Raw genomic sequence first — 24,903 nt, 5'->3', positions numbered from 1 at the left:
GTCCTATTACACATTTTAAACATCACACTATTATTGTTATTTCTGTAGTTAATCTGTTTTGCAACATATATATTAGATATAAAATATATAAAATCTTATCCATCTAAACAACTAAGCCCTTCTAACGGTGGAAAGAACTTTGCATACTTCTGCGAATATCATTATTTTATGCATAGATATTTATAATGGATATGATTGCTAGCAAAGAGTCACGAGTATGTGGTGGAGCATTTTGTGTTTGGGGGCTACCCAGTCTTAAAAGCTGTATCAGTGTGTGTGTGTGTGTGTGTGTGTGGGGGGGGGGGGGGGCTATGGTGCTGCTCCAGCCTGTACCAATACAAACCTCATTAGAGGGGATTATAGTTTTAATGGACTGGAGGGGATGGCTGACTGATTCAGATACTCAGCAAGATTTATGTTCCTATTCTACAGAAAGTGAGCATACACACACACACACACACACACACACACACACACACACACACACACACACACACACACACACACACACACACTGTCCTTGGCCATTGTTCAAGTCTGTGAGACACATTTTAAAGCAAAGGTTTGTCAATGAACACACACAGAGGCTAACAGAGCAGTCTGCGTTACATCTCACACTGCAACACACACTCACACGCATGCAAATAAAGCTCCAGTTGCAGGTTTTTCAACCAGTCTTTTCTATTTTATCACACACATTCCTAAAACCTTCAAAAAAGACACACAAATCACATAGACACACACACACACAGACACACAGTTTCTGGCCTTTGTCCACCAATCAATGCAGGGAGCACTGCGGCGGAACCTATTACACACACACCGCTGCATCTTGGAGGAAAAGTGTGTTAAAAAATTGGCCTCGATTATGAGCCTGAGCTGGTGCTCACACACTCACATAAATAAAGTTTGTGATAAGTCAAAGAGATCCTTTACATGGAAACATTGAATTTCAAGGTATTCATAGCCACAAATGAGACACTAGTACTTATCTCAAGCATGTTATTGTAAGTCTGTGCTGATTAAAAACAGCATACAGCGCAGAAATGAAATATTTAACTCAAACTCTTTGGTGTCACACTTAATGTAGAGGGTAGGGAGAGTTCTCACTGGAATTATGTAAAGAGAATTTCAGATATGGATTTATCAAAATGAATGACTTATATGCTACTGTGTACAATGACGTTGATATTTTAGTTTTTATATTTTAATTAATATAAGATGGGACAATGTATTTTAATCAACACGAGCACTTGAGTTCATTGTGTAAGTGTGCCAGATTTAACGATAAAGGCTCATTTTCACCTGCAGTCCCTGGCAGTTTGATGGCCTTTGAGAGGCAACGCAGCATAGCACAGGCACAGACCTATGAGTACAGTTACAACACATAAGCACAGTTGCAGCACATTTAAAGCACATATGCCTAATGAAAATCCCCTTTATACAAACGCAACAGACACAAAAGCACATACAAAAGCAAAGATAGAACCAAATAGGCACAGATAATATGAAAAATAATGAGAAAACCCCTGCTCCAGTTCATGACAGCATGTTTGATTGTCCACTAAGCACTGTTTTACAGATTCTCTTTTGGGGTATTTGGGACTTGCTTTACCAAACTCAAATACTGTGCACTAGTTTTCTATACTTGTGGTAGCTAATTTTATATGGGTTGCATCACTTTATGGTAACACTTGTTTGAGGTAACCGTTTTTATTTTAGAGTCACACTCAGAGAAGTGTTTCTGGCAGAGACAGGGTCCTGATTGCCAGGGTCCAAAAGCAAACTCATCTCTTTCCTTTCACCCTTTATCACTCTTTACCTTTCTCTTTGTTTTCTCTCACCAGCTCCCTTAAGCCCTCTGTCGTATCCCCTCACATTTTGATTATGCCTGACACAAGCTACATAAATCAAGCGCACCCTCCACCTCTCCCTCCATCCAGTTTGTCCTCCTAATCTCTTTATCTGCTCCACTTTTCTTTGTCCATGCCGCACCACATCCGATTGATTTCATTTAGCTCCTTTTGTTCTCATCCTGTCACACACACCCCATTCCCTTTCTGTTGTCGCCCAGCTCTCAATTTTGGGTTTTTTTTGTGTTATCAATCACTGAAATTTTACTTATATAGCCCAATTAAAAAAATTATAAATTTGTCTAATGGTGCTTTACTGTGCACACAGCATTTAAAATCCTCTGTCCTTTGTCCCTCGCAGCAGACAAGGAACAACTCCCAAAGAAAACCCCACAACGGGAGAGCAACAGAGGATGGGTCACTTTCCCAGGATGGACAGATGTTTTATAGATGGCATATGTACAGTTAAATAGCATCAAATGAACACCAATTCTACATTGGGGACCTTAATAATGTAAAGATCACAGTATGGTCCTGTTTTGATTAAAACAACTAAATTGCTATACTGACATACCATAGTTCTCAATATTTTGCAGTTAGAAAAGCCTTTATGTGCATATCCAATGTGTAGGCAGACATATGCTTCATGCTTTTTCCTCTGCTGCAATTTTCAGAGCTCCACCTACACTGCCACCTGCTTTGTGTCTGTGTGCACCCTGGAGGCCATTTCTAAATACAGCCCTGTGATTCTGCAAGTCTTTCAACCTGCATGTTATGTATCGTGTGGCGGTGTATATGCACCACAACAGCAGGGAGCATCATGAACAGAAGACACGTACTGCAGAGTCAAACTTTATTGCCCTCTCTGTTTGCAGTAATGTTTAAACCGGTGATGCGAGTGATTCCTGACAGTGGGAAATCTCTGCAGTATGTAACCTCAGTCACTGCAGCTGAAAGGAAATGTACATTGAATAATTGTTCCCTGTTTCTAAGGCTCCGACCGAAAACAGTCCCAAACTTTCTGCTGCGTCATCCAGCAAGATGCTTCATTGGCCAATCAAAAACATGCAAACACACATTCCTGGAAAATTGCCTTGCAACCTGAACGCTGTATTTTGTCTATTTTATGAGTATGACCCATCGTTACATAGTGTTTTGGCATTTGAATGTTTTTAAAAGGCGTTTAAGGGCACATATTATGTTCATTTTCAGGTTCATATTTGTATTTTATGCCTCTCCTGTACATATTTCCCTGCTGTTATGTTTATAATAGTCCTTATTTTTCTCATACTGCCTGTGCTGCAGAACCTCTATTCAGCCTATGTCTGAAACCAGTGCCCAGTCTACTCTGATTCGTTAGCTCCGACCAGGTCAACCGATTAGATATGTCCCACTGCTTAGCCTATCATATACCATGTGTTGGAGCTCTAGCTGATAGAAACGCGAGTGTGACATTGTGATGTCACTATGTTCCGAAAGTAAACAAAGGAGTCCAATGGAGGCGTTTCAGGCAGGGGGGAGTGTGGGGGAGAGGAACTCCCTCTGGAGGGAACTTCTTGATTTTAGCCTTTGCAGACCATTTACATGCACAAAAACCATAAAACAATACACTACTGGAAATGAAAACCCAAAAACCATAAAAGGGCCTCTTTAACTCAAAGTTTTTTACAACATTATGCGATCCCTGTCCAAACAGAAGCATTTGATGGAATGATACTTCACTTTGCTGTAATAATAATAAGGAAAAAAGTCACTCATGACTCCCGGTGCTGTTTAACACTCTCGTCAGTCTGGCATTTTTATGACTGGTGCATTAGGTCAGCGCCGTCACTCACCGTAGTGTGGGATAATGGCCCAGGCCATGGCTGAGGCATAAATCCCTCCGATCATCCAGAACATGCACAGCCAGCTCAGATGCTCTCCTCTCTTCTCCCGAGCCAACACCTCCGCAAAGTACGAGAACACGATGGGTACCGCACCACCAATCCTGCAAACAGGGTTTGATGTAATTAACCATGATGGCTGCACGTGCCAACTCTCATTGAGATAATATGAATGCGTGTGATGACAAACATTTATAACTGATTCATTGTTACGGTGAATAATTTGAGTTTGCAGCTGCATTTCTCCGTTTCTCCATCTGTGAATGTGGAACAAATCTAGACAACTCATTATCTCAAGTGATGAACAACAGTACATCATATCTTGTGACTATGCAATTAGAATTTCAAGAATATCGATTTTTAACAGTTTTTAATCATCAAGGAGAAGAGTGATTTTGCCAGCCTGTGTTATCAGTTTAAACTTGAATTTTTCATAACTTAAAAATTAAGCTAGGCTCGAGCTGCAGGCAATCATGTGTAAACTATTAAACAAGACAAATTACATCATGTCACCAGAAAGCTCCTAAATGAAACTCATTGTTTTTGTTCATTCTAAAACTTATATGATTATCTAGTAGCAACTCTTTAGCTTAAAGGCACAATGAGTAGGACTTTAAATGTCACCTATTGTGCAGAATCCACTTTCTCATGTCTTTTATACATAAATATGTATCCACTCTGTGCTAAGCGATTTGGAAAGTTTCAGGAAAAGATATATTCTCTTTCTTTTTGTCCTGATCCATCTTTATAAAACCACTTTTTTGATGTTGCAATGTTTTAGGGGTTGAGCAACCATTAGTCAATAACCAACCAAGGTAACACAAGCCCACCTCATTACCTGAATCTCCTCCTAGAGCACCATTGCGTTTTTTTAAAAACCAATCATCTCACAGAGGGGCGTGGCCAACAGCAGCTCATTAGCATTTAAAGCTACAGACACAGAATCAGCAGTTTTGGAACAGGGCTGAACCAGAGGGGTTTATGGCATGCTATAATTCATGATCCGTTTGGTATTTCGAGCCAAAGACTTTAGAGACATGTTCTTTATATATCTGAGACCTATAATATATTGTTGAATAAGAGTATACTGTAACAGGGGGCCTTTAACAAACTGTTGAGTTCAAACTACGGTCAACCACTGTTTAAGTTGTAACAAAGGAATCCTACTCGTTCCTTCAAAAATGTGTGTGTACGAAATTATTTTGGCTGAAGAAAATGAGAGAGCCCCATATTAGCCCACAGGATATTACAAGTGTGTAATTTAATCTCTCATGCATCATCACATTTACTTTTCCTCAAAATTCCTATTTTCCTTATTGCACAGGATGTTGGATAAATGTTGTTATTTAGTCAATCAGCCCGTATTATTACAATTAGATAGTGTCAAGTGATTCATGTGTTAATGTGACTGAACTGCCGAGCAGCGTCAGCAGGAGCCCATCTGTGTCTGCAGTTTGAGTCACAGCTTCAGAGTTTTAAGAATAAATTAGAAGAGAAGAAACTGATGCAAAGACTTTGAGTGAATACAAGAACAAGTCTTAAGTGTGCTATGTTTGGCCAATTCACAAAGTCTGAATGAACTTTTCCTCCTTATCAAATAAGCTTATGTTATTGAGGTAAGGAAAGTCTTAATAAAACAAGCATAATAAAATGCAACAACAATCAATACTGGATTGTGTTTGTCCCAATTGAAGTTGTAAATAAAATAAGAAGAACAAATATTGTTCACCTATAAAACTATTCAGGCAGATAAACCAGGAACAAATGTAACATATTACCCAAATTAAATATATAAATCTCTTTTACCTGCAAACACAGGAGAATTAAGTGATGAAATAAAAGCTACAGATCAGGTACCACTGCCAGAGCAGGGGGAATAAACGTGTGTGCTGGAAACAAGCTGGACTTATCGGTTGTTATGAATGAAATGGAGAAATGTCAACACATCATTTTCCTGTACTGTGCTTTTGCACCGTTAGAACACAGAGCCAATTTCCTGTTTGAGAAAATGTACTTGGAAATAAACTAAATAAAATAATAGTCTGATTCTGATAAATAAAAAGGACTCTAGAGCAGTCTGAAATTCATCTTTTTTTATTATTATATTTTGTTATATTATAGTTGACCCCATTCCCAGTCCAAGCCCCTACTGACTGAGCCACCGTATAATATTCTTTTATCTAATCTTTTACTTACATTTCTTATGTTTATGTATCTTATTTTATCTTTCTTTCTTAATTTTTATGTTTATATATTTGTTTATTTGATCTTTTAGTTTATTCATTTTAAAATGGAACAACTCTCGAAAACCAATTTCCCCCCTGGGATAATTGATACATCAGTCATAACAATTGATCAGAATTTTAAATGTAATGGTACAAATATTCCTATAATCATAATTGTTTCATATAATTTACTGTTTATTGGTTTGCCCAGTAGCTTGATGTGTGATATGGACCTTTAAGAGTTACATATGACCAGTGATGTCAGATCAGTGAGATGGGAGGGTTTGTCATTTATAAATTTACTGTGAGCAGTCAAGCAGACCACACCAATGCTTCAGATGTTAATTTACAGTGCTGGGCTCTTTTTGCTAACGTTTTGGTTTTGGTTCGTTCTGTCACCCCCCTTTCCTCTCAGGGGATAAAGGCCAATAAAAGGAAGTTTGAAATATCCTCTTGTGATGTGCTTTGACTTTAAAGGAGAGAAGACAGCAGTGGAAGTGACGTAAAAGCCCTCAGAGGAGCTTTAGTCATAGAGGAGTACAGGGTGTAAATTAGGAAAATATTATAGTACTTACCCGAAGCCAGACACCATGCGACAGACGAGGAACATGCTGTATCCTTGGACGAAAGAAGAGAGGAAGGCGAAGAAGCCGTTGACGGACATGGAGATCAGCAGGCACTGTTTACGGCCCAACTTGTCTGACAGGCCGCCCCAAAAGAAAGCTCCAAACATCATCCCCAGATACACAACGCTACCTGGAGACACGGAGAACGAGACGCAGAGAAAGATGCTAATTATCACACCCAGCTGGAGTCAAATGTTTGTTAGTGAAACAGCAGAGTGAAAAACACACTACACTTTAGAAAAGGAGAGACTGTTTGCATTGAAACTAATACCTAACTAGCCAATCTGCTATTTGATTCTAAGGAGCATGCACAGTTTTCGTGTACAGTTTCTCTGCGGTGAAAAAAAAAACTGCCTGTCTGAACACAAAGTTCAACAGAGAAAATTAAAACAGAACTTAAAAGCAAAAAACAAAGATTTGAAGGACACTAAACTGGCACAAAGACGAGCGGAAATCAACAGGTTCCCATGACAATAAAGCAGATTTAGCAGCTAGATGGCCCTTTTGTTGAGTGTGTTATTTTGTTTTAGTTTTGGTGTTGACGATCAGTTTCAAAGCGTCAGTTTCTCCGCAAAATCTATATTCCTACAAAAAAATATAGTGAAGCATAGCTGCAGCACATACAGTATGCTCTGAGCCAGTTGCAAAAGTACCTGTCCATATAAATAGTTTTCTATTTCCTAACTCTTGTATTTTTTTTATTTTTTTTTAACAGATTTTTATTGGTTTTCAACAGAAACACAAAATATACATTTAGCCATCATATCAGTAACAGAGATAAATAAAATAAAATAAAATGTTGACATCCATCTATCCTTAGCAGGCAAATCTTCCAGTTAACTGCCCCCCATCTGCCCCCGCAGTGCAAGCAGGCACCCTCCTCATATTGCTCTATATACACACACATCTCCCATTAATGTAGTCCCAGTCACATCAGCATCCCACAATAAACAGTGATACATCAAGCAGTAAGTGCCACACTGTAAGAAAAGACCCTTACGGATTTATATCAGGTGGGCGTGGCCATTGTAAGGAAGACTGGCCCCTCATCACTAGATGAGTCAATTCGTCAGGTAGATAGTTGAGCAGAGGAGCCCACACTTCACCAAAGGACCCCTCATTACCCTTCACAACTGCACTAAGTCGTTCATGGGGGAGGACCCGGAATATTTCCCTATACCATAAGGTGACAGTAGGTGGTTTATCAATGATCCAGTTAATTAAAATACATTTTCTGGCCAATAGTAGTAATTTGTTGCATAGTTTGAACTTCAAACGGGTTAGAGTCACCTCCTTTGAGGGAGGCCGAGAATGAAAAGGCCAGGGTCCCTCTTCACCTTTGCTTGAAAGATGCCACTCAGTTCCTGTGAGATCGTTCCCCAAAATCTTTTTATCAATTTGCATTGCCAGAAGTAATGGTAATATGTTCCTACCCCTCTATGACACTTGTTACACAGAGGTGAAACCTGACGGTCCATCTTATTTAGTATGTAAGGGGTCAGGTGTAGACGGTGTAATATTTCATACTGTGTCTCTCTCAATCTATTACATCTAAAGGTGGATTTAAATACTACAATGGCCTCCTGCCAGTCATCCTCAATATACTCTGTGTCAAGATCTTTCTCCCATTTCTGTGCAATGCTTGTGATATCACCTGGACTAAGAGAGTATAGCAGTGCATAGAAGGAAGAGATAAAACGGGTGAGACCTTTACGGGAAATAAGGAACCTCTCAACATCACTGTACATGACTGGGTCAAGAGAGAGTAAGGTCCTGGATCCAACAAAGTGCCTGACCTGGAGAAAGCCAAAATGAGGTTTTGTGGGAATACTGAATTTGGACTGCAGTTGTTGGAAAGTCATTAACATCCTATTGTCGTATAGGTCTCCAATCACACGCGCCCCATTGCCATGCCACATGTCAAAAATATTGGGAAGGAGACCTGGGGGGAAATCCTGGTTCCTCGTAAGAGGGGTCAGGAATGAGGTATGACCTCCTCTGCCTATACATTTACAGATTTCCTGCCACACTCTAATTGTGTTGTATATAATTGGGTTATTCTTGACATCCCTATGTAGCTTTTTCTTATCACCCATGACCAAGCTCCAAAGTGAGGACGGCAAAGCGGACCACAAATCTAGACAGGGCTTGGATTCGAGATGAGCATGTAACCATTCCCATAGGAAGCGAGCGTGACATGCCCAGTTATAGAGCGTTATGTTCGGCAGGCCCAGGCCTCCCCTGTCTGAGGGTAGCTGTAATGTTTTCATTTTCTGTCTGGGCCTCTTGCCATGCCATATGAACCTAGAGAATGCCCTCTCTATATCAAGAGCAACCTTCTTGGAGATCCACAGGGGTAGCATTTGTAGGGGATATAATAACCTGGGGAATACATTCATTTTGATTAGGCTAATGCGCCCCATAAGGGATAAGGGTAGATCGTGCCATCTATCTAGGTCCTTCTTTATTTTACTTGCTATGGATTTTATCCCAAGGTAGGTGAAGCCTGTGGGAGACAATTTAAAGGGACAGTTGGTGAGTGAGGCCAGATCAAATGAGCTACCCAATGGCATGGCCTCTGATTTGCCATAGTTTATCTTGTAGCCTGTGAAGGAACTGAACTCCTGAATAATAGAGAGAATGGTTGGTATCGATATGTCAGGCTTTGTCAGGAACAACAGAATGTCATCAGCATAAAGTGCAATTTTATGGGTTGTCCCCCCTACCGTCATCCCATGCACATCTTTGTGTTGTCTAATAGCCTCCGCTAGGGGCTCAAGTGCTAGTGCAAAGAGCAACGGAGACAGAGGACAACCTTGTCTCGTCCCCCTACACAGCGGGAAGGGAGACGACTGTGTGCCATTAGTTACAACGCTGGCCTGTGGAGAGTTGTAGAGTATCTTAATCCTATTTCCTAACTCTTAATTATGATGTTCAGTGTGTATCCGGGTCAGTATCTGGTAGCAAGTATTGTGGAAACACAACAATTGATAAATGAATGAAGCGATTAAGTTACAACAGCTGCTCAATGGGCACACCATTAATGTGTTCCTGAGGCTTTAGTTTGCATTGGAGGTGTGTTTGCATTTAATTTGGTCTTTGGATGTCTTACAAAGCTGTGCACACTTTTTTTTATCCACAGCATTACAAGCCCAAAAAACGTCCCGGCTACTTATCAACACTAAAACCAGAGTTTACCCTGGCAGAAATGTAAGAAAGCTGTTTTGAAGAAACGCCAATTTGGTTTGAAAGAAAAGACAAATGAATAGAGAAAGCTATGTTTTGAAACTCTACATGTGGACTAGCCCTGATACAACTACTTGGTAAGTGTTAACTAATACTTCCTATAGTAACTTTGGGGGGAACAGAGCTGTAGTTGACCTCTCAGATTTTTGAAGCTGGGCATTCGTCTCGCTGCTCCTTTTTTACGCAGGAAGTCGTGGTCGTTTCTCTTCCTGTCCCCGGCAGCATAGAAAAGGCTGGTGGAGAAAGCTGGGGTACTCAGGCCAGTAAATAAAGCACTTTATGTGCTAATAAAAATGTTAATGTGTTTTGGGGAGGAGATGCCATTTTTTGTGGAGGCAGCACCAGAAAGAGCGCACACAGAGGAGAGGACGCCTTTTCTGTTTTTTCTTGCTTTTTCTTCCCCCCTCTGTGTTTGGGGTGATGGGACCGATACGGTGAAAGTAGAAGGGCTTATCGAGCAGCGCAGACATGATGTTGAGAGCTAGTGATTCATTACAGGTGACAGCCACTGGATATATCTATGCACCGCTGCTGCAGGGAAGGCTCTCCTACTGGCAGCAGGATATAGCGAGCAAGCAACACTAATGCAAGCTTATAAATATCAAAGTGAATATCAAAACAGCTGCACAAACTGGGGACATCTTTTGATGGTGTAGCTACACACAAACAATGAATCTGACCGCATCTACTCAAAAAGATGCTATCTGGTAACTCCCACTCATTTGTTTTATGGCTCTCCATACACTGGGGTTGTAGCCGTAATAAAGGGGGAGGATAGCGGGGGTGATGGGGCATCTGAGATGCAATATAAATCTTTCTGAGATTGGATTTGTGATTTGTACAGGGTTCAGACTCAGGTCAGACCTTAAAATCGCTACTCGCCTCAAGATATGCAGGGCTGTTATGTAAAGCAGTGGAGCACAGGGACCATAGCTGTGCTGAGCAACTCTATCTGATGTTCAACAGCACAAATAAAACAAGAGGATCAAATCCGTTTTAAACATGCCATCGACATATGCATCTTTAGGATGAAGGGTCCAACAGAGGGACAGTACTTCATGGTATCACATTTTGAAAGTCCTAAGTAAAATGACTGCATTTATGTGTGCAAGACAAAGGAAAGATGCTCTGGGTCTCGGCTAAGCCTGTAGTGCAAACACAGCGGGAAGTGATTGAAAAAAAGAAAAGATAGGATCCAAAAAGTCATCAGGATACATTCTCTGTGAGCCATAGATCTATGCTTAGCTAGTCCAGCTGGTATTTCTATTGATATTAAACGGGATATATGAAAACATACTTTTGTAATATCGTTTTTTTATTATTTGTGCCTTAATCTGATAGTAAGAGCAACAGGAGAGGTAGGGGTGAGAGGGACGGGATGATTTAAAGCAAGCAGCAAAGCGCCAGATTCAAACTGCAGCAAATGCCTCTAAATGATGCACAATCTTCCCTGATAAGCCACTGGGGCGCCTTTAACCTGCTGGTGCCACTGAAAAGGGCTGCAAAGTCACTATTGGGGACCATGAAGGTCTGCATTTAGAGATATTTCCATTTGGATTGGAGGACCAACAGATTAGGACTCTAGACTTGCAGAATGTAAAATGATATTTGGTTAAGACTTTAAGATACAAATGAATCTGTCTCTGCAGACTACCATTTCTTCTGTAGAAAGTCAAAAAAGGAAACTGTAAATTAAGGATGAAGTTATTGGAATGCCCAGAGGGACTAACAAAGTATAGATAATAGCATTTGTTAAATGTATAGGTAAAATTGCCCTGTGCTGTGAAACATAGAATATAGAGGGTTTCATTCTAATCCTCAATTTCCATTGTTTCATTTCCACATTAAATTACCTTCCTGACAAAACCACTATTTTGCAATAGCCAAAGAAATATCTGGCCAAACAACTACCTCCTTTGCTAGATACCACGAGAGGTTAGTATGAATATAAATAGATGTTCCCCAGTGTAAAATTGCCCAGCAGGAACACTGTGGTTTGCACTAACATAATAACTCTTACTAAAGTTTTACTGAGTGCACCTGAACAGTAGTGCTATATTTTTCCTTAAGCAAGAGCTCCCAGCCGACAGTGTCACCAGTCTTTTTAACGGTACATTCACTGCAGTTTATCTTTGCATACAGGGGGATTATTCCAGATAACTCTTAAATTATCTCCACTCATGCTGCTTTTTTTTCCTAAGGTAATTAGTTCTTGTGTATAAAGTGTAATTCTCTCTTGACATCATTCTGCTCTGTTTTCTCTCCACACCACCATGTCCAGGCACGGATGAGAGGAGACAGACGGCATCAAGTGCTAGTTTCCTCAGCGGGAACATCCAGCACATTGTGTGAGAGCGTCAGGATTCAATAGATGAGGGGATTCCCAGAGGATTGTTGTGATTGACAGGTGGGTTACAGCAGGGAATGAGACCAGAGGAGGGGGGAGTAAGAGGGGGGGACACAAGGGAGCACAACACATTCCTTTGGTATTAATTAACTTTGAAACCTGCTGATTTGTTTTCGTAATGCTGCACTTAACTCAAAAATATTCAGACTTCTGTTCCTATTCAAGTTAATTTACTGTATCTGTTTGCAGTATGCAAAAAGCAATTATAACATCCAAACATGATCCACACACACTCATATACAATCCACTATCATAGAGTAAATATTGTTAGTTATAATTATTAATACATTTTGTAGTCAGAAGGAAGACTAGAAACAATTACTTATTTTATTGTTGCCTAAACCTATAACAAATTGTTTTTGTTTGATTCACAAGTTCTGAAGGTGTTATTCTGCTCATTTTCAGGTTCATATTAGTATTTAGTGCCTCTACTGGGACATGTCACTATGCTTTAATGTTCAGAAAGCTCTTTATTTGGCTCATCCTGCCTGTGCTGCAGCACCTCTTTTCACCCTCTGTCTGAAACCAGAGCCCAGTCTGCTCTGATTGGTTAGCTGGCCGGCTCTGTTGTGATTGGTCAACCGGTTTGATATGTCCCACCCCTTAGCCTATCACGTACAAAGTGTTGGAGGGCGAGCCATTACGGGAATGTTACATAGTGATGTCATTATGTTACAGAAGTAAACAAAGGAGTCCATGCTCTAAAACCTATAATAGACAACAGGAAATGGAAAACCCCAAAAGGCACTGCAAATGTGGATTATTCTCAGAACTTCTGATCATTTATCAGGTAAGTTCATCAGTCAATATTTTCCATAAAGATTTCATATATTCCTTAAAATGTTTCCCCCACAGCTAGAGACTTTACAGGATTCATTCTGCTCCTTGTTCTTGTTGCACGCTAAAATCAATACAAAACACTTAACAACTCAATCAGTAGGTCCTATAAATCGGACAATAAATGGGAGAATAGCCCCTGTGGTGGGACTGAAGCGATGGCAGTGCATTTTGTTGTCCCTGGACCTTTTAATTAGCTAACCCAAGGCAGCAGCAGAGCCGTTTTATTACAGCATTAGCTTCTGATAGTGTTTGTGATTGCACGTGAAGAATCTACTGCAACACACAACCCACAAAAGACTGCCATTTATTACACAAATCTCCTTCCTGTAATGCAGATATACTTCTTGATATCCTTACTCTGTGCTACCTGTAGCTCGGCTTCATGCAAACAGGATCCAATTTAAAACAAACACCAGCAGATATATGAAAGCCATATGTTAAAGGGAAAGTGTTGATGTACAAAAGCTGCGCTCCCCCTCTCTTTCTCGGGGGAGGTACGTGAGCCAGTCTACCATAGCTAAACTGCAGCGGAGCACAATGCTGCAGAGATTAAACTCCAGCCCATATCTTCAGATCGCCTTCTACGAGACACGGAGAGAGTGTAAGAGAGGGATTACTGCAGGGTTGCAGAGAGGACAGACGAGAGCACGGAGGAAAAAGAAACCCTGGACCCTCTCATATCTGAATAGCATCTCACCTTTTGTATAATGCCAAAGAGATATCTGTTGTCTGAATATGGCACAGTATTTAGAGTAGATTATCGGAGACACAATGCCTGTGATGCATGCTAATGATGGAATGCCTTTCGGAGGAAATTGAATAAATGAATGTATTATAAAAGTGTTAATGTAAATGGACTAAATTGCAGCTTTTTAGTACCTGTTTGAAAGAAACAATAGGGCACTTCTGTCATTTTTTTGGGGGTCATGGGTATAGGAAACACTTTATATGTAAGGAATTAACTAGGGAAAAGTTAAGTTTGGGTTGGTTTAACTAATAAATGTTCCCATTTAAGAGAGGATAACCAGCAATCTGATCACAGAATGAAAAGTCAATAAGAATATATTTATCATATCTTTTTTATGCTAAAAACAAAGTCTGATATATATGGATACTAGTATTTCACCAAACTAAAGATGTTTAATAATTATTTGGATACATGCACACAATGCACAATTGTGTTATTTAAAAAAAATAACACAACACACAGACACACAGACACACAGACACACACACACACACACACACACACACACACACACACACACACACACACACACACACACACACACACACACACACACACACACACACACACACACACACACACACACACACACATTTCCTGGCAGAAGTCCTGACCTAAAAGCTGCACACAGCTGGAAAACCCCTTCATGCCAAATCAATATCTATTTTTCTGTGAGTTGTGGATTTAATACAGAACATGATCCAGCCCAAAACAAAATCCTACCAGTCTGCAACATTCCGTACCGTGCTACTACGGCTGGTTGTAATTCAAGTGTTGTACACTGTATTTCAATCATTTGCAAAAGGGAATTATTTATTGTGAATGATTTATGCACTCACTATAATAAAAGCCCCATACATAATTTGAGCTAAAGCTTGTTCTGTTACCAGATTTGTCTGTGTTTGAAGATCATTTCTTTTTCCAGATGTCCACTGAGGAGGCTCTTATTGTCCACTTGTAGAGCCATTGACCTTCACGGAGAAAAACACCAATGTGTACTGTGGAATGATTACTCCTCATACAAAGCTGAAACTATATACACATCATTTATCTATGCGCTGTGTGAGCGAGTTGGTAAAATGAGTCATTCCTTTTATTTTTCTCCCTCCTGTCTCCCACTGAGAGATGAGTCAGAATATGGGTGAAATCTAGGTGAATAATAAGCCTTTCTACTCCCAAAAGACAAACACAATAGACATTCTCTTTTAGGTTATAAAACTACACAACCATATGGTAAAACGACCAAAAATAGAAGGGGATTTTTATCTTTCTTTTACCTTTATATGGGAGTAATAGGTGACTTTATTATGGTAATATATTTAGAGAAATGGTCTTTGCTATGCAAATATTTTTGGAATGATGGAGACAAATAATGAAGCCAAATCGCACACAAACATACAAACACGTTAGTGGCATTTACAACTTTTCCTGAGTGTGGGAGAGATCCTTTTCCAGTAGCTTAACACGCCTCCCACTCATGTATCCAAATACCTGGTGCCATGACAACCCACTAGTAAGCTCCTAAAGCAATTACATTAGAGTTGAAAGTGTCACCCATCACTCCTCTCCATGCATTTCATAAACACACTCATCTCGAGCAGGGTGCTAACAGGGAAACTGATTAATCTAGTTTCACCCCAAATATTCTGTATCTTCATGTTTTAGTATCCATCTCCATGCCTGCAAAGTTAGCTTTCACTAGGCGTCTGCTAGGATTGTCAGATGAATTTCAGATGGTTCAGTATACATAAAGGTCACTGTCACTCACCAAAAACATATTCAGGGTCTTGACTGTGTAGCAGAAACACGAGTTTTGGCAATACATCTGGATCTCAGACAGTTTACATTCAAATTCACAGCAATACTGATAAAGTGAAGTGCTTTCAACCAATATATCGATACTGGCTGCAACCTGTTTCCTCTTTATCATCACTGAACACAGGCACTACTTCCAACATGCTGAGTTTGGCTGTCACTGTTACCCAATCAAAGGGGCCCTTTGGGGGTTTCCCTTTTTATGTAGTATGTTCTATAGGTTTTTGTGCATGTAAATGGTCTGCAAAGGCCTAAATCCTAAAGTTCCCAGGAGTTTCTCTCCCACACACTGCTCAATATGACTCCTTTGCCTACTTCTGTAAAATAAGTATATCACTATGAAACACTCGCACCTCTAGAGATCCAACACATTGTACATGATAGGCTAAGGGGTTGTGACATCGGTGGGCGGTGGCAGCAAAGTCCATAGGGACTTGGCCTGGGAACCGGAAGGTCACTGGTTCAAGTCTCCGACTGCTACCGAGGTGTCCATGAGCAAGGCACCGTTCCCTACACTGCTCCCTGGGTGCCGTAGATAATTTTTTGACCCACTTTGATGGGTTAAATGCTCAATGTAAATTTCCCCTGTGGGACGATTAAGGGTATATTCTTCTTGACCAATCACAACAGAGCCAGTCAGCTAACCAAGACTGGGCTGAGGGTGAAAAGAGGTGCTGCACAGGCAGTATGAGAAAGAGAAAGAGCTTTTTTAACATTTGAGCATGAAAACATGTCACAGTAGAGGATGAAATACCAATATGAACCTGAAAATGATCATTATATGTCCTCTTTAAAGCTTACCCAGCCATCCAGCACCAGAGTTTTTGACACACATGTCTGTCTCAGCACTGGGGAGGACGAAGCCGACCACGAACACCTCCACGCCGTCAGACATGAGCGCCAGCCCGAGGACGAAAAACAGCTGCCACTGGAATCTCCCGTGGCCACACTCCTGCATGATCAGCTCGTACTGCTGGGCAAGCTCCTCCTCGTCCGTCTGTCTCTCATTTTCCAGCTCCTTGCGACTCTTTAGGCTATCAGAAACCGGCTGACCCAGAGCCACCTGACCGTCCCGCAGCTTCCCCTCATTGTGGGCCGGGACGCCTTGGTACTCCCCCTCGTAGATCTCATCTTCATCGTCGTGACCCTCTGTGTCATCACTGGAGGCCCCTTCCTCATCGTTGGCTGCGTTGCCAGCATAGTGACCTCCGTGCTGACCGTTAGCATTGTAGTTGTTCTCGTCTTCTTCCTCGTTCTGAAAACGGTTGTAGCTGCGATGAGTCGAGTATTCATCTGAGGCACGATCAACAGCTTTTCCTACATTTTTTGAAGCTTGCCTCTTGGCTTCCTTAGCGATGTCCTTGGCACCTTTTGCCAAGGAAATCCTGTTGTTGTGCGTTTCATCCATCTTGGCACGAGAAAATGTGGCACTTAAAGTTTCTTAAATGAAACTTATTGAGATTTATTCCACAAGGTGCTACAAAAGTTATTTTTCCTTCCTTTCTTGACAGAACAAGGCAGTTTATTAGTGCTGAAAAGCCAGTCAGGACACCAATGATTGAGTAATGAGCCGATATCTCAAATTTGAAAGATCCTCTGTCCTGTCAGAGCTCAGCCAAGGAGATCACCAGCCTGTAGGGACAGAAAAAGAAAAAGAACATTTAGCCTGATTAAAAGATAAAAGCTTCATAACTGCAGATAAAAAACAATCCTGCAAAACAGCATTCAAACACGGCCAAACTGATACAAGGTGCAATATACTGATGCAATAGAAAGGCTTCACAAAGAGGGCTTTAACAAAAGATACATTTACACACTTAAAACACTCTCAAAACATAAAAACAACCTCTTCACTCTGTGAGAACCTGAAATGCTAGCATCACCCAACAACAATTAATTGCCCTATTTATGCTCTCAAAAACAGTATTACAAACCTCTATAAATATAATGAAATGCAATTCTCAAAAACCATAAAAAATATTTGAATGAGAACATTTTTTACATTTGCCGAGGAAAATAGCTTCACAAAGTTTAGACTTTTTGCAGAGATCTTATCTACGGATATAAACAGCTAGATGTACCTAACAGCAGGTTTTGTTGACTTGTTGGAGTAGAGACAAATCTTCTATAAGAAATTAGATAGAGTGCAACTTCTTACAAAACAACAACTTTAATCGCAGTGTTGCTGAACTACAGTATGTCCTTTTTTAGTACAGAGAAAAACATGTACTTCATAGAGGGCCACCAATGATCCCATTTAGTTGAAAATCAGTCCAAACAACTGATTGATTGCAAAAAAAGCTACATTTTGTACCAGTAATAGGTCTGTCTGCAAACTTGGCTAACTAAGGAACACCATTACTACAGCTTGTGTCCTAATAGTATTTCTGGAGTCTCAACTGTGTCTCTCACAATATAATAAACCCACTGAGAACTGTAGTTCTCTATAGTTAATAGTGATTTCTCCTATTGTTAGTTTACTGATGACCTGACTGCAGTTGGTCTTACTATTGAAGAAGTCTAACAGCTTGTGGTCATCACTGCATTCATTAACAAGACCTCAGTCCAGTCACTGTGACCTCTGTGGGTCTGCAACATCTCCGCATTGTGTACAAAAACACAGCAGCCATCTGAAAAGTCACGGTGACCCCCCCCCGCCCCAACTCAACAACACTGCTTTGGACTTGGACCGCAGTGACTTTCAAAGGTGATAACATGCATCAGTGCATTTGTGGTTTTAACTTTCACCCAGACAGAACATGTATTGTAATACATCCTCAGACCTTCAGCATCAGAGAGACCGATCACACTTAATCCAGCTTCTGAATTCAAGAAATCATCTTAAACCCCACTCTGTACAAGACTCCCACACACTCTCTGTTACAAGACACAACAACATGTACAGTATTATCATTTCATTTCAATGGTTTAAACATGTTTCTGATTTCTTATACCCTTCTATAGAAAACATCTTATTGATATTCCTTTATCTTCTAATTATTAATATTGCATTTAATATCGACGTAATTCAAAAGTTAAAGAAAGCTCTAAGGTTGCATGATTTTTATGTTTTAGTACTCAGATTTGGGTACTGATTTCATTTTTAAAGAGGTAAATAGTTATTGTAACATAAAAAAGTGCTGTCAATTTGATATGCGTGCGCGATAAAGCTATAATACTGAAAAAACTGTAGATTAGTAAGGATCATATGAGGTAACAAACACACAGATAGCTATTACCCAGACCTGCAGTTTCCATCGGCTTGTGTTGTATGTATTGTGACACAAATAGCCTTTTTTTTAATTCAGTGCACATTTGTGTCAAGTCAAACAGAACTGGACTAGGTTGAGTTTCATAAATATCCCTTATACCCTGTATCACTTATTCATTTGAACTACACCTTCAGAAATTTGATTTTGGGAAATTTGGCTTTTGAGGACCTGTTTTCTGTCAGAGCTGATTCATGTCTGAATCATGTTCCAGGTCAGGGAATACATGTCATCTTGTATGACTGAACCCCATTAAGGCTCCTTAATACGGTCCTGGCGTGGCCCCTCAGAAGACCTGTCAACACATGGGGCCTAAGCTGTCTGTCTGTCACACTGCAGCCAGCAAGCATCAGACCAACAGACGGCCACAGGAGAAACACCAGCAGGCTGTGGGCCCACACATTACACTCAAAGCCTTTCAGCAATACGGTTACTGACAGAAGAAATACACACTACAGACAGAACAAAAGGAAAACCACAGAACATGCAAAAGACGTGTACAGTAGCATTTCATGGCTATTGGACTGGAATGTACCAAGCATCTTCTCTTGCTAAAATCTGACATTAATATTCTTAAACATAACATTAAATACTCCAAGATGATACAAATTAAAACATACATTAAAAAGATGATTTGAATTGTACAAGTGCAAGGGGTTTTTGAAGTCCTTACAACTGCAACAGAGGGACATGTCTTCTCTTTAGTGGGTCGCTTTGCATCAGTTTCAAGAGTTGCATTCCCCCAATTTTAACTTATCATGCATCACTACATTTCATGTGTTAATATTTTGTAATAAAGGCTCCTCATTTTTGGATCAAGTAGTTTATTAAACATATTGTGTGCAGTTTTGAAGGCTATTAATGTTAATCCCTTTTGTCAGGGGCATGATTAAATGAAAATCCGATACTAAAACATAAGATCAGATTCGGTTTAGATAATATAAATTATTAAAGGACTTGGATCGAAATCAAACAAACTGATCCGGCCATCCCAAGTAATAATAAATTCAACAAATAATGCATTAAGTGTTTGCAGCTCAATCCATCTTGTTAACTTAGCTATTGATCTCAGGAATAACAGTATTTAGTGCCAGATAACCTGAAACAGGACTTATATAATCTGTGAAATGATCCATATACAGATGCAACCATATAGTCTTGTGATAAGTAAGTATAGAGAAATAAATATAACACTTTTTATATGAGGCTTAACATTCTACTGTATTTGTATCTGCATTCCCTGGAGAGGAAAGCCTACTCTCAGGTAGGGACTGGGTTAAGTGCCCAAACAGAGCATGGCAGGTTGATTTATGGTGTTTCTGCTCACCTTTGCTCTGCAGGAATAGATAAAACATCATTCGGGATCTGTCATTTGTACAGGCCCCGGGGCTCCACAGCGGCGTACAGCAGCCCAGGAGATTTTGGTGCAATGCAGTAATAAAATAAAGTATGAAATGTGTTTTAACTAACTTTGTTCACAGTTAGATGATGAGACACTGACTCCCCCCTGGCCAAATATCCCACCATCCTATGGCTTAAGGATATTAAATAAGAAGACCGGCTGCTGTTTGGATTTACACTGCGTCACTTCCCACATCAGTGGAGTTGAAACATAAAACCAACGTGACATTTTTTAAGTCAGTAGTAAAATGAATGCTGCTTGATTGGTCAGGTGTTTATAACTTGGTGGTATCACATTTCAGCTTTTTCTTATTTTCTTTTAATTCAAGTGTCTTTAAAAAGAGAGTGAATGCTCAATATATGGCACCATCCTTACTAAAATAACAGCATTGTGCTTTCTAGCTGAGAGTAAGATGAAAAGATTGGCATTATTTAGTGAGATTGGGGGATGATTAGCTTAGCATGAAGACTGGAAGCCAGGGGAAATGGTTATCCTGGCTTTAGATAAAGTTATGATTAAGTTATGTTTAATTTCTTGTAGTAGACATATACTTAAACTTTGGAGTGGGCCATGCAGCCTATTTCAGCTGCATTACAGTTTTCATGCAAGACTAAGCTAATTAATGTGCTGGTTCTAGCACTTGTTTCCTCACCACCGAGAAATAAATCAGTTATAGCAGCTAAAGGTAGCATTCTTTTCACAAAGATCCAAATTGGAATTGACTGAAAAATTACTTTTGTTTTCAATTGTGCATAAAGCTTTCTCTAACACATGGTTAAAAAAACAGTGTAAGATTAAGAAGCTCATACAGTAACATTGTGTCCTATGACCACACAAGTCTTGTTACCTATTTAAACTCTTAAATGTTGACTTTTAACATTGCTGAAAGTCTCAGTTCCTATTACAGGGATAGACATGTTTTTTCTACCCGAGCACAGTTCTCTTTGCAAACTTCCCTGAACTAATTTCCAGCGCTGCAGCTCCTCCAGCTGAGTGCTTGACGTCTGAGACTTAAAGGTCAAACTGTGATAAACCTCATGCTATGCTCTGAGAGTTCCTGCACCAAATGGCCAAGAAGAAAATAACCAATCAGCTCACTGCAACTCTGAGAGAACTTCTCTATAAAAAAGGGAAATTAATAATGGTGCATAACAGGCAGCCCGGTCAGTGTATAATCGCTGGTCTCAATTTACCTCCTCCATGCTGATCGCTGGTGTTCTCACCATTTCTCTCCATCTCTCTTCACTTCTTTTCTTTCTTCCTGCTCACTCTCTCCATCCTCTCATCTGAGTGCGCCAAGAATTTCAAAGTCAATGCCTTGTTGGCAATATTGAATATGAAAGCTATCTCTCTTCTGTTGACATTTCATTATTCATGATAAGCTCCTCCATATGCAAATTGTCATTAATGCTGACATTTAGAAGTCTTTTCATGCACTTTGAGCTACAGAAATAATTATTTAAAGTCCAAATGTCCTGTCTTAGAAGAAACGTACCTATATAGCCTTTAGCGTTCTGACAACACAGAAAAATACACACACTTTTACAAGAAGCTACCACATTTCAATTGCTACCTTAGCCTTGCCCCCCATAAACAGAGAATAACATTTATGACTGCTTTTATTGCCGTTGGTGGCTCACATGGCTTTCGGCTGTGATGCTGTGATTGGGGTTTTTATAACAAAACCCTTATGATGTGATTTGAGCCATCAGCAAAAATTCATGCGAGCTCTGAATCAGCAGTCCGCAGAGAGGGGAAAAATGATTTGCTCGCAGTCGTGCTGTCATGGCCCGCTGACGCCATCCAGCTATGTTCATTAATCACTCACGCCAACACACATGCAGAACACACACACCGATGCAAGCACGCACACACACACATACACTCTGCAGGTGCATACTCTGGAAAGTTCTGGATGAAATTGAAAGTATATTCTGAAGGAAATGAGTGCATCCAAAAAACGTTGTCTGAACAAGTAGTTTTATGAAGTGAGGAAATGCAATTGAAACGTACAAGTTGCACAGATAATATCATGGTTCTGCATAATCGTCAATATGTAAATGCAAGTGGTGTGTGCAGAGCCCTACAGGCATTCTGCAGTGCCCGCAGATGGCTGCAGTGGGCAGTTGTGACTGCACCTCATGTGAATACAACACCCCAAGCAGAGCAGATGGTACACAAGAGAGGTTTAGGTTTTGACAGAAATAGTGGTAGACCTTCCTTTAATGATACAGCTCAATATGCAAGATGAGTTCTGTCTTATATTTCAGCTTTAGTGCTGTTGGCACAAGCCTTACACCTGACTTTTACCCAAAAAATTAAGACAAGTAAGCTTCACTAAAATGGCAAAGACACCAAGAGTGTCATCCTTTTATAGCTGATTGCAGGTCTGGAGGCTTTAAAAAAAATATTTGTTGTTTATTTAATTAAAATATACCCAAGTACTGTATCTAAAAATGAATTTTCTGAAATCTGAGACATGTTGCACTGACTTCTTAACAACAGGCTCATGAAGGACACCTCCCAAACATGCTGCCTCAGGAGACTGTTGAAGTAGCATGACTGCAGGAAAGAAGTGGAGCAGAGATTTAGATTAAAGTAATGAACACAGACTACAGCAGCATCATGCCTTCGAGCTCAGATATCCACTTAACACACCTGTACTCCATTCACAAATGCACTGCTGCATAGGGAACATTCAAACAACTCAGCACTTAAATTGGATTCTCCTCCTGATAACACACAGACACACACACAGACACACACACACACACACACACACACACACACACACACACACACACACACACACACACACACACACACACACACACACACACACACACACACACACACACACACACACACACACGTTGACATCACCAATTGTTAAAAGGACTACTATTTTGAACTCAAGTTTCGGCCATAACCTACTTGGTTTTATCTGGCCTCATCTTTTTCTTTGGAACCAGAAGAGATGAGAAAAGTGAAGAGCAGGGTAAAACTGAACCTTAAAAACATATTTCAAAAGGCCAAAATGTTATAATTAACTTTCATTAACTGAAAACACCAGTTACAAGGGTTAAAATATTTAACAAAAATTGCATAAGCTGCTTTGTCATATATTTTCCTCTTCATCATTCTCATGCTGTATTGAAGAAGACCATCAACTTTTCAGGAAACGTTTTATGAGGTAAAAGAGGAAGCGAGTCATTTTCTCATAGACTTCTATACAATCTGATCCCCCTTGTTTCCCTAAATGTTGACTATATCCTCACCTTTGTTGACATGTAAAAACTGAAAGCGGAACTAATGAACACCTGAAGAGTCATAGAGTGCAACATATGGTATAAATCCAACCAAAATAAACTACACCAAGGAGACTTTTTGGGAAACCCTCCACTGTGTTTCCAATACGAATCCCCATGTCTTCTTCGGGAACAACCTTCTTTTGGTTGGATATTTAAGGACTAAATGATGTTCCCCTATTCAATTCCAGGCCCTTGATTGAATGACAGATATCATGGCTTGGCTTTCTGCCCAGGCCCTCACCATAATGTGGTGCAGACCCATGCAACAAGCCAAACCTTCTTTTGTGTTTAGATAGAGCAGAGATATTGATAAATGGTCAGGTAGACTGAATAGATGGATGCATTGTCAGCTGCTGGGCTAAAGCAAACACTGATGTAGACAAGCCTTAAGGCAAACATTAATTTACTGGCTAGGATGTTTGAAAAATATCTATTCAAACCCTGATCTAGATGGAAAAACTGCCATGCAGCAAACACCTGTTTATTTGTTCTACCCGTCACTTCCCATTCAGCTCGCTGGGACAGCTTTATGCTAAAACTCATCTCTCACTTTCCTCCTCTTTGTTCCATTTGCAGGGTTCACTATACTGCAGCGGCTCTACCGACTGAGCACAGCCCACAGAGCACGTAGAGGAAAGAGCATCAATCACCGCGGAGTCTTTTGACGTAGTCGCGTCCCATAATTATATTTTGGGCTGTCCTGCTGCATGTGGAAATCAATCCTCCCCACAGTGCGCTGTACAGTGAGGAAACTGTCCACACACACACACACACACACACACACACACACACACACACACACACACACACACACACACACACACACACACACACACACACACACACTGCACCGAACACTGACTTCTGAGTTATGGATGGATCTGTCCTCTCACTGCAGATTAACTCTGCCTGCAGACGGGAAAACACGGGGGATGCCTCCTCCGTGCGTGTGAGCCAACTCATATTTCCGCGACCATTGAGCACGAAAGGATGGTAACACCCTAACATCATTCACCACGACCACGACACACACGTGTGACATCTGTGAAGTCACTAAATCATCGGTTGAATCATTTCGTTATTTTGTAATTCGTGCAATTTCGAATGTTATCTTTAACATTTAATGTATGACTATCGGGTGTGTTTAAGAATATGCTGTCATTTATAATAGCCTACATATTTTTGATTTTATGTGATATACATTTTTAATAATGCTTATGGTGGAAAACTCAAAAAGTTCCCCAACTTTTCCATCAATCATGTGCACGTTGTGACTGT

The 24,903-nt window shown here is 40.3% G+C and overlaps 1 protein-coding gene across 2 annotated transcripts in view; it reads right to left on the bottom strand.

The window, feature by feature from the left end:
- The window catches only part of LOC134868038 (synaptic vesicle glycoprotein 2C-like), a 59,032-nt gene that overhangs the window by 33,738 nt on the left and 391 nt on the right, over nucleotides 1-24,903 (bottom strand). For both annotated transcript variants that reach the window (XM_063888906.1, XM_063888905.1), the window contains exons 2-4: nucleotides 16,445-17,275; nucleotides 6,537-6,717; nucleotides 3,689-3,840 (exon numbers count right to left, since the gene is read on the bottom strand). In XM_063888906.1, coding sequence (XP_063744976.1) covers nucleotides 3,689-3,840; nucleotides 6,537-6,717; nucleotides 16,445-17,051 — 940 coding nt within the window. In that variant the 5' untranslated portion in view covers nucleotides 17,052-17,275. The remainder of the gene's footprint in view (nucleotides 1-3,688; nucleotides 3,841-6,536; nucleotides 6,718-16,444; nucleotides 17,276-24,903) is intronic.

This window comes from Eleginops maclovinus, chromosome 8 (genome assembly GCF_036324505.1).
Source record: "Eleginops maclovinus isolate JMC-PN-2008 ecotype Puerto Natales chromosome 8, JC_Emac_rtc_rv5, whole genome shotgun sequence".
Taxonomy (NCBI): domain Eukaryota; kingdom Metazoa; phylum Chordata; class Actinopteri; order Perciformes; family Eleginopidae; genus Eleginops; species Eleginops maclovinus.
This window is presented reverse-complemented; position numbering and strand designations above follow the sequence as displayed.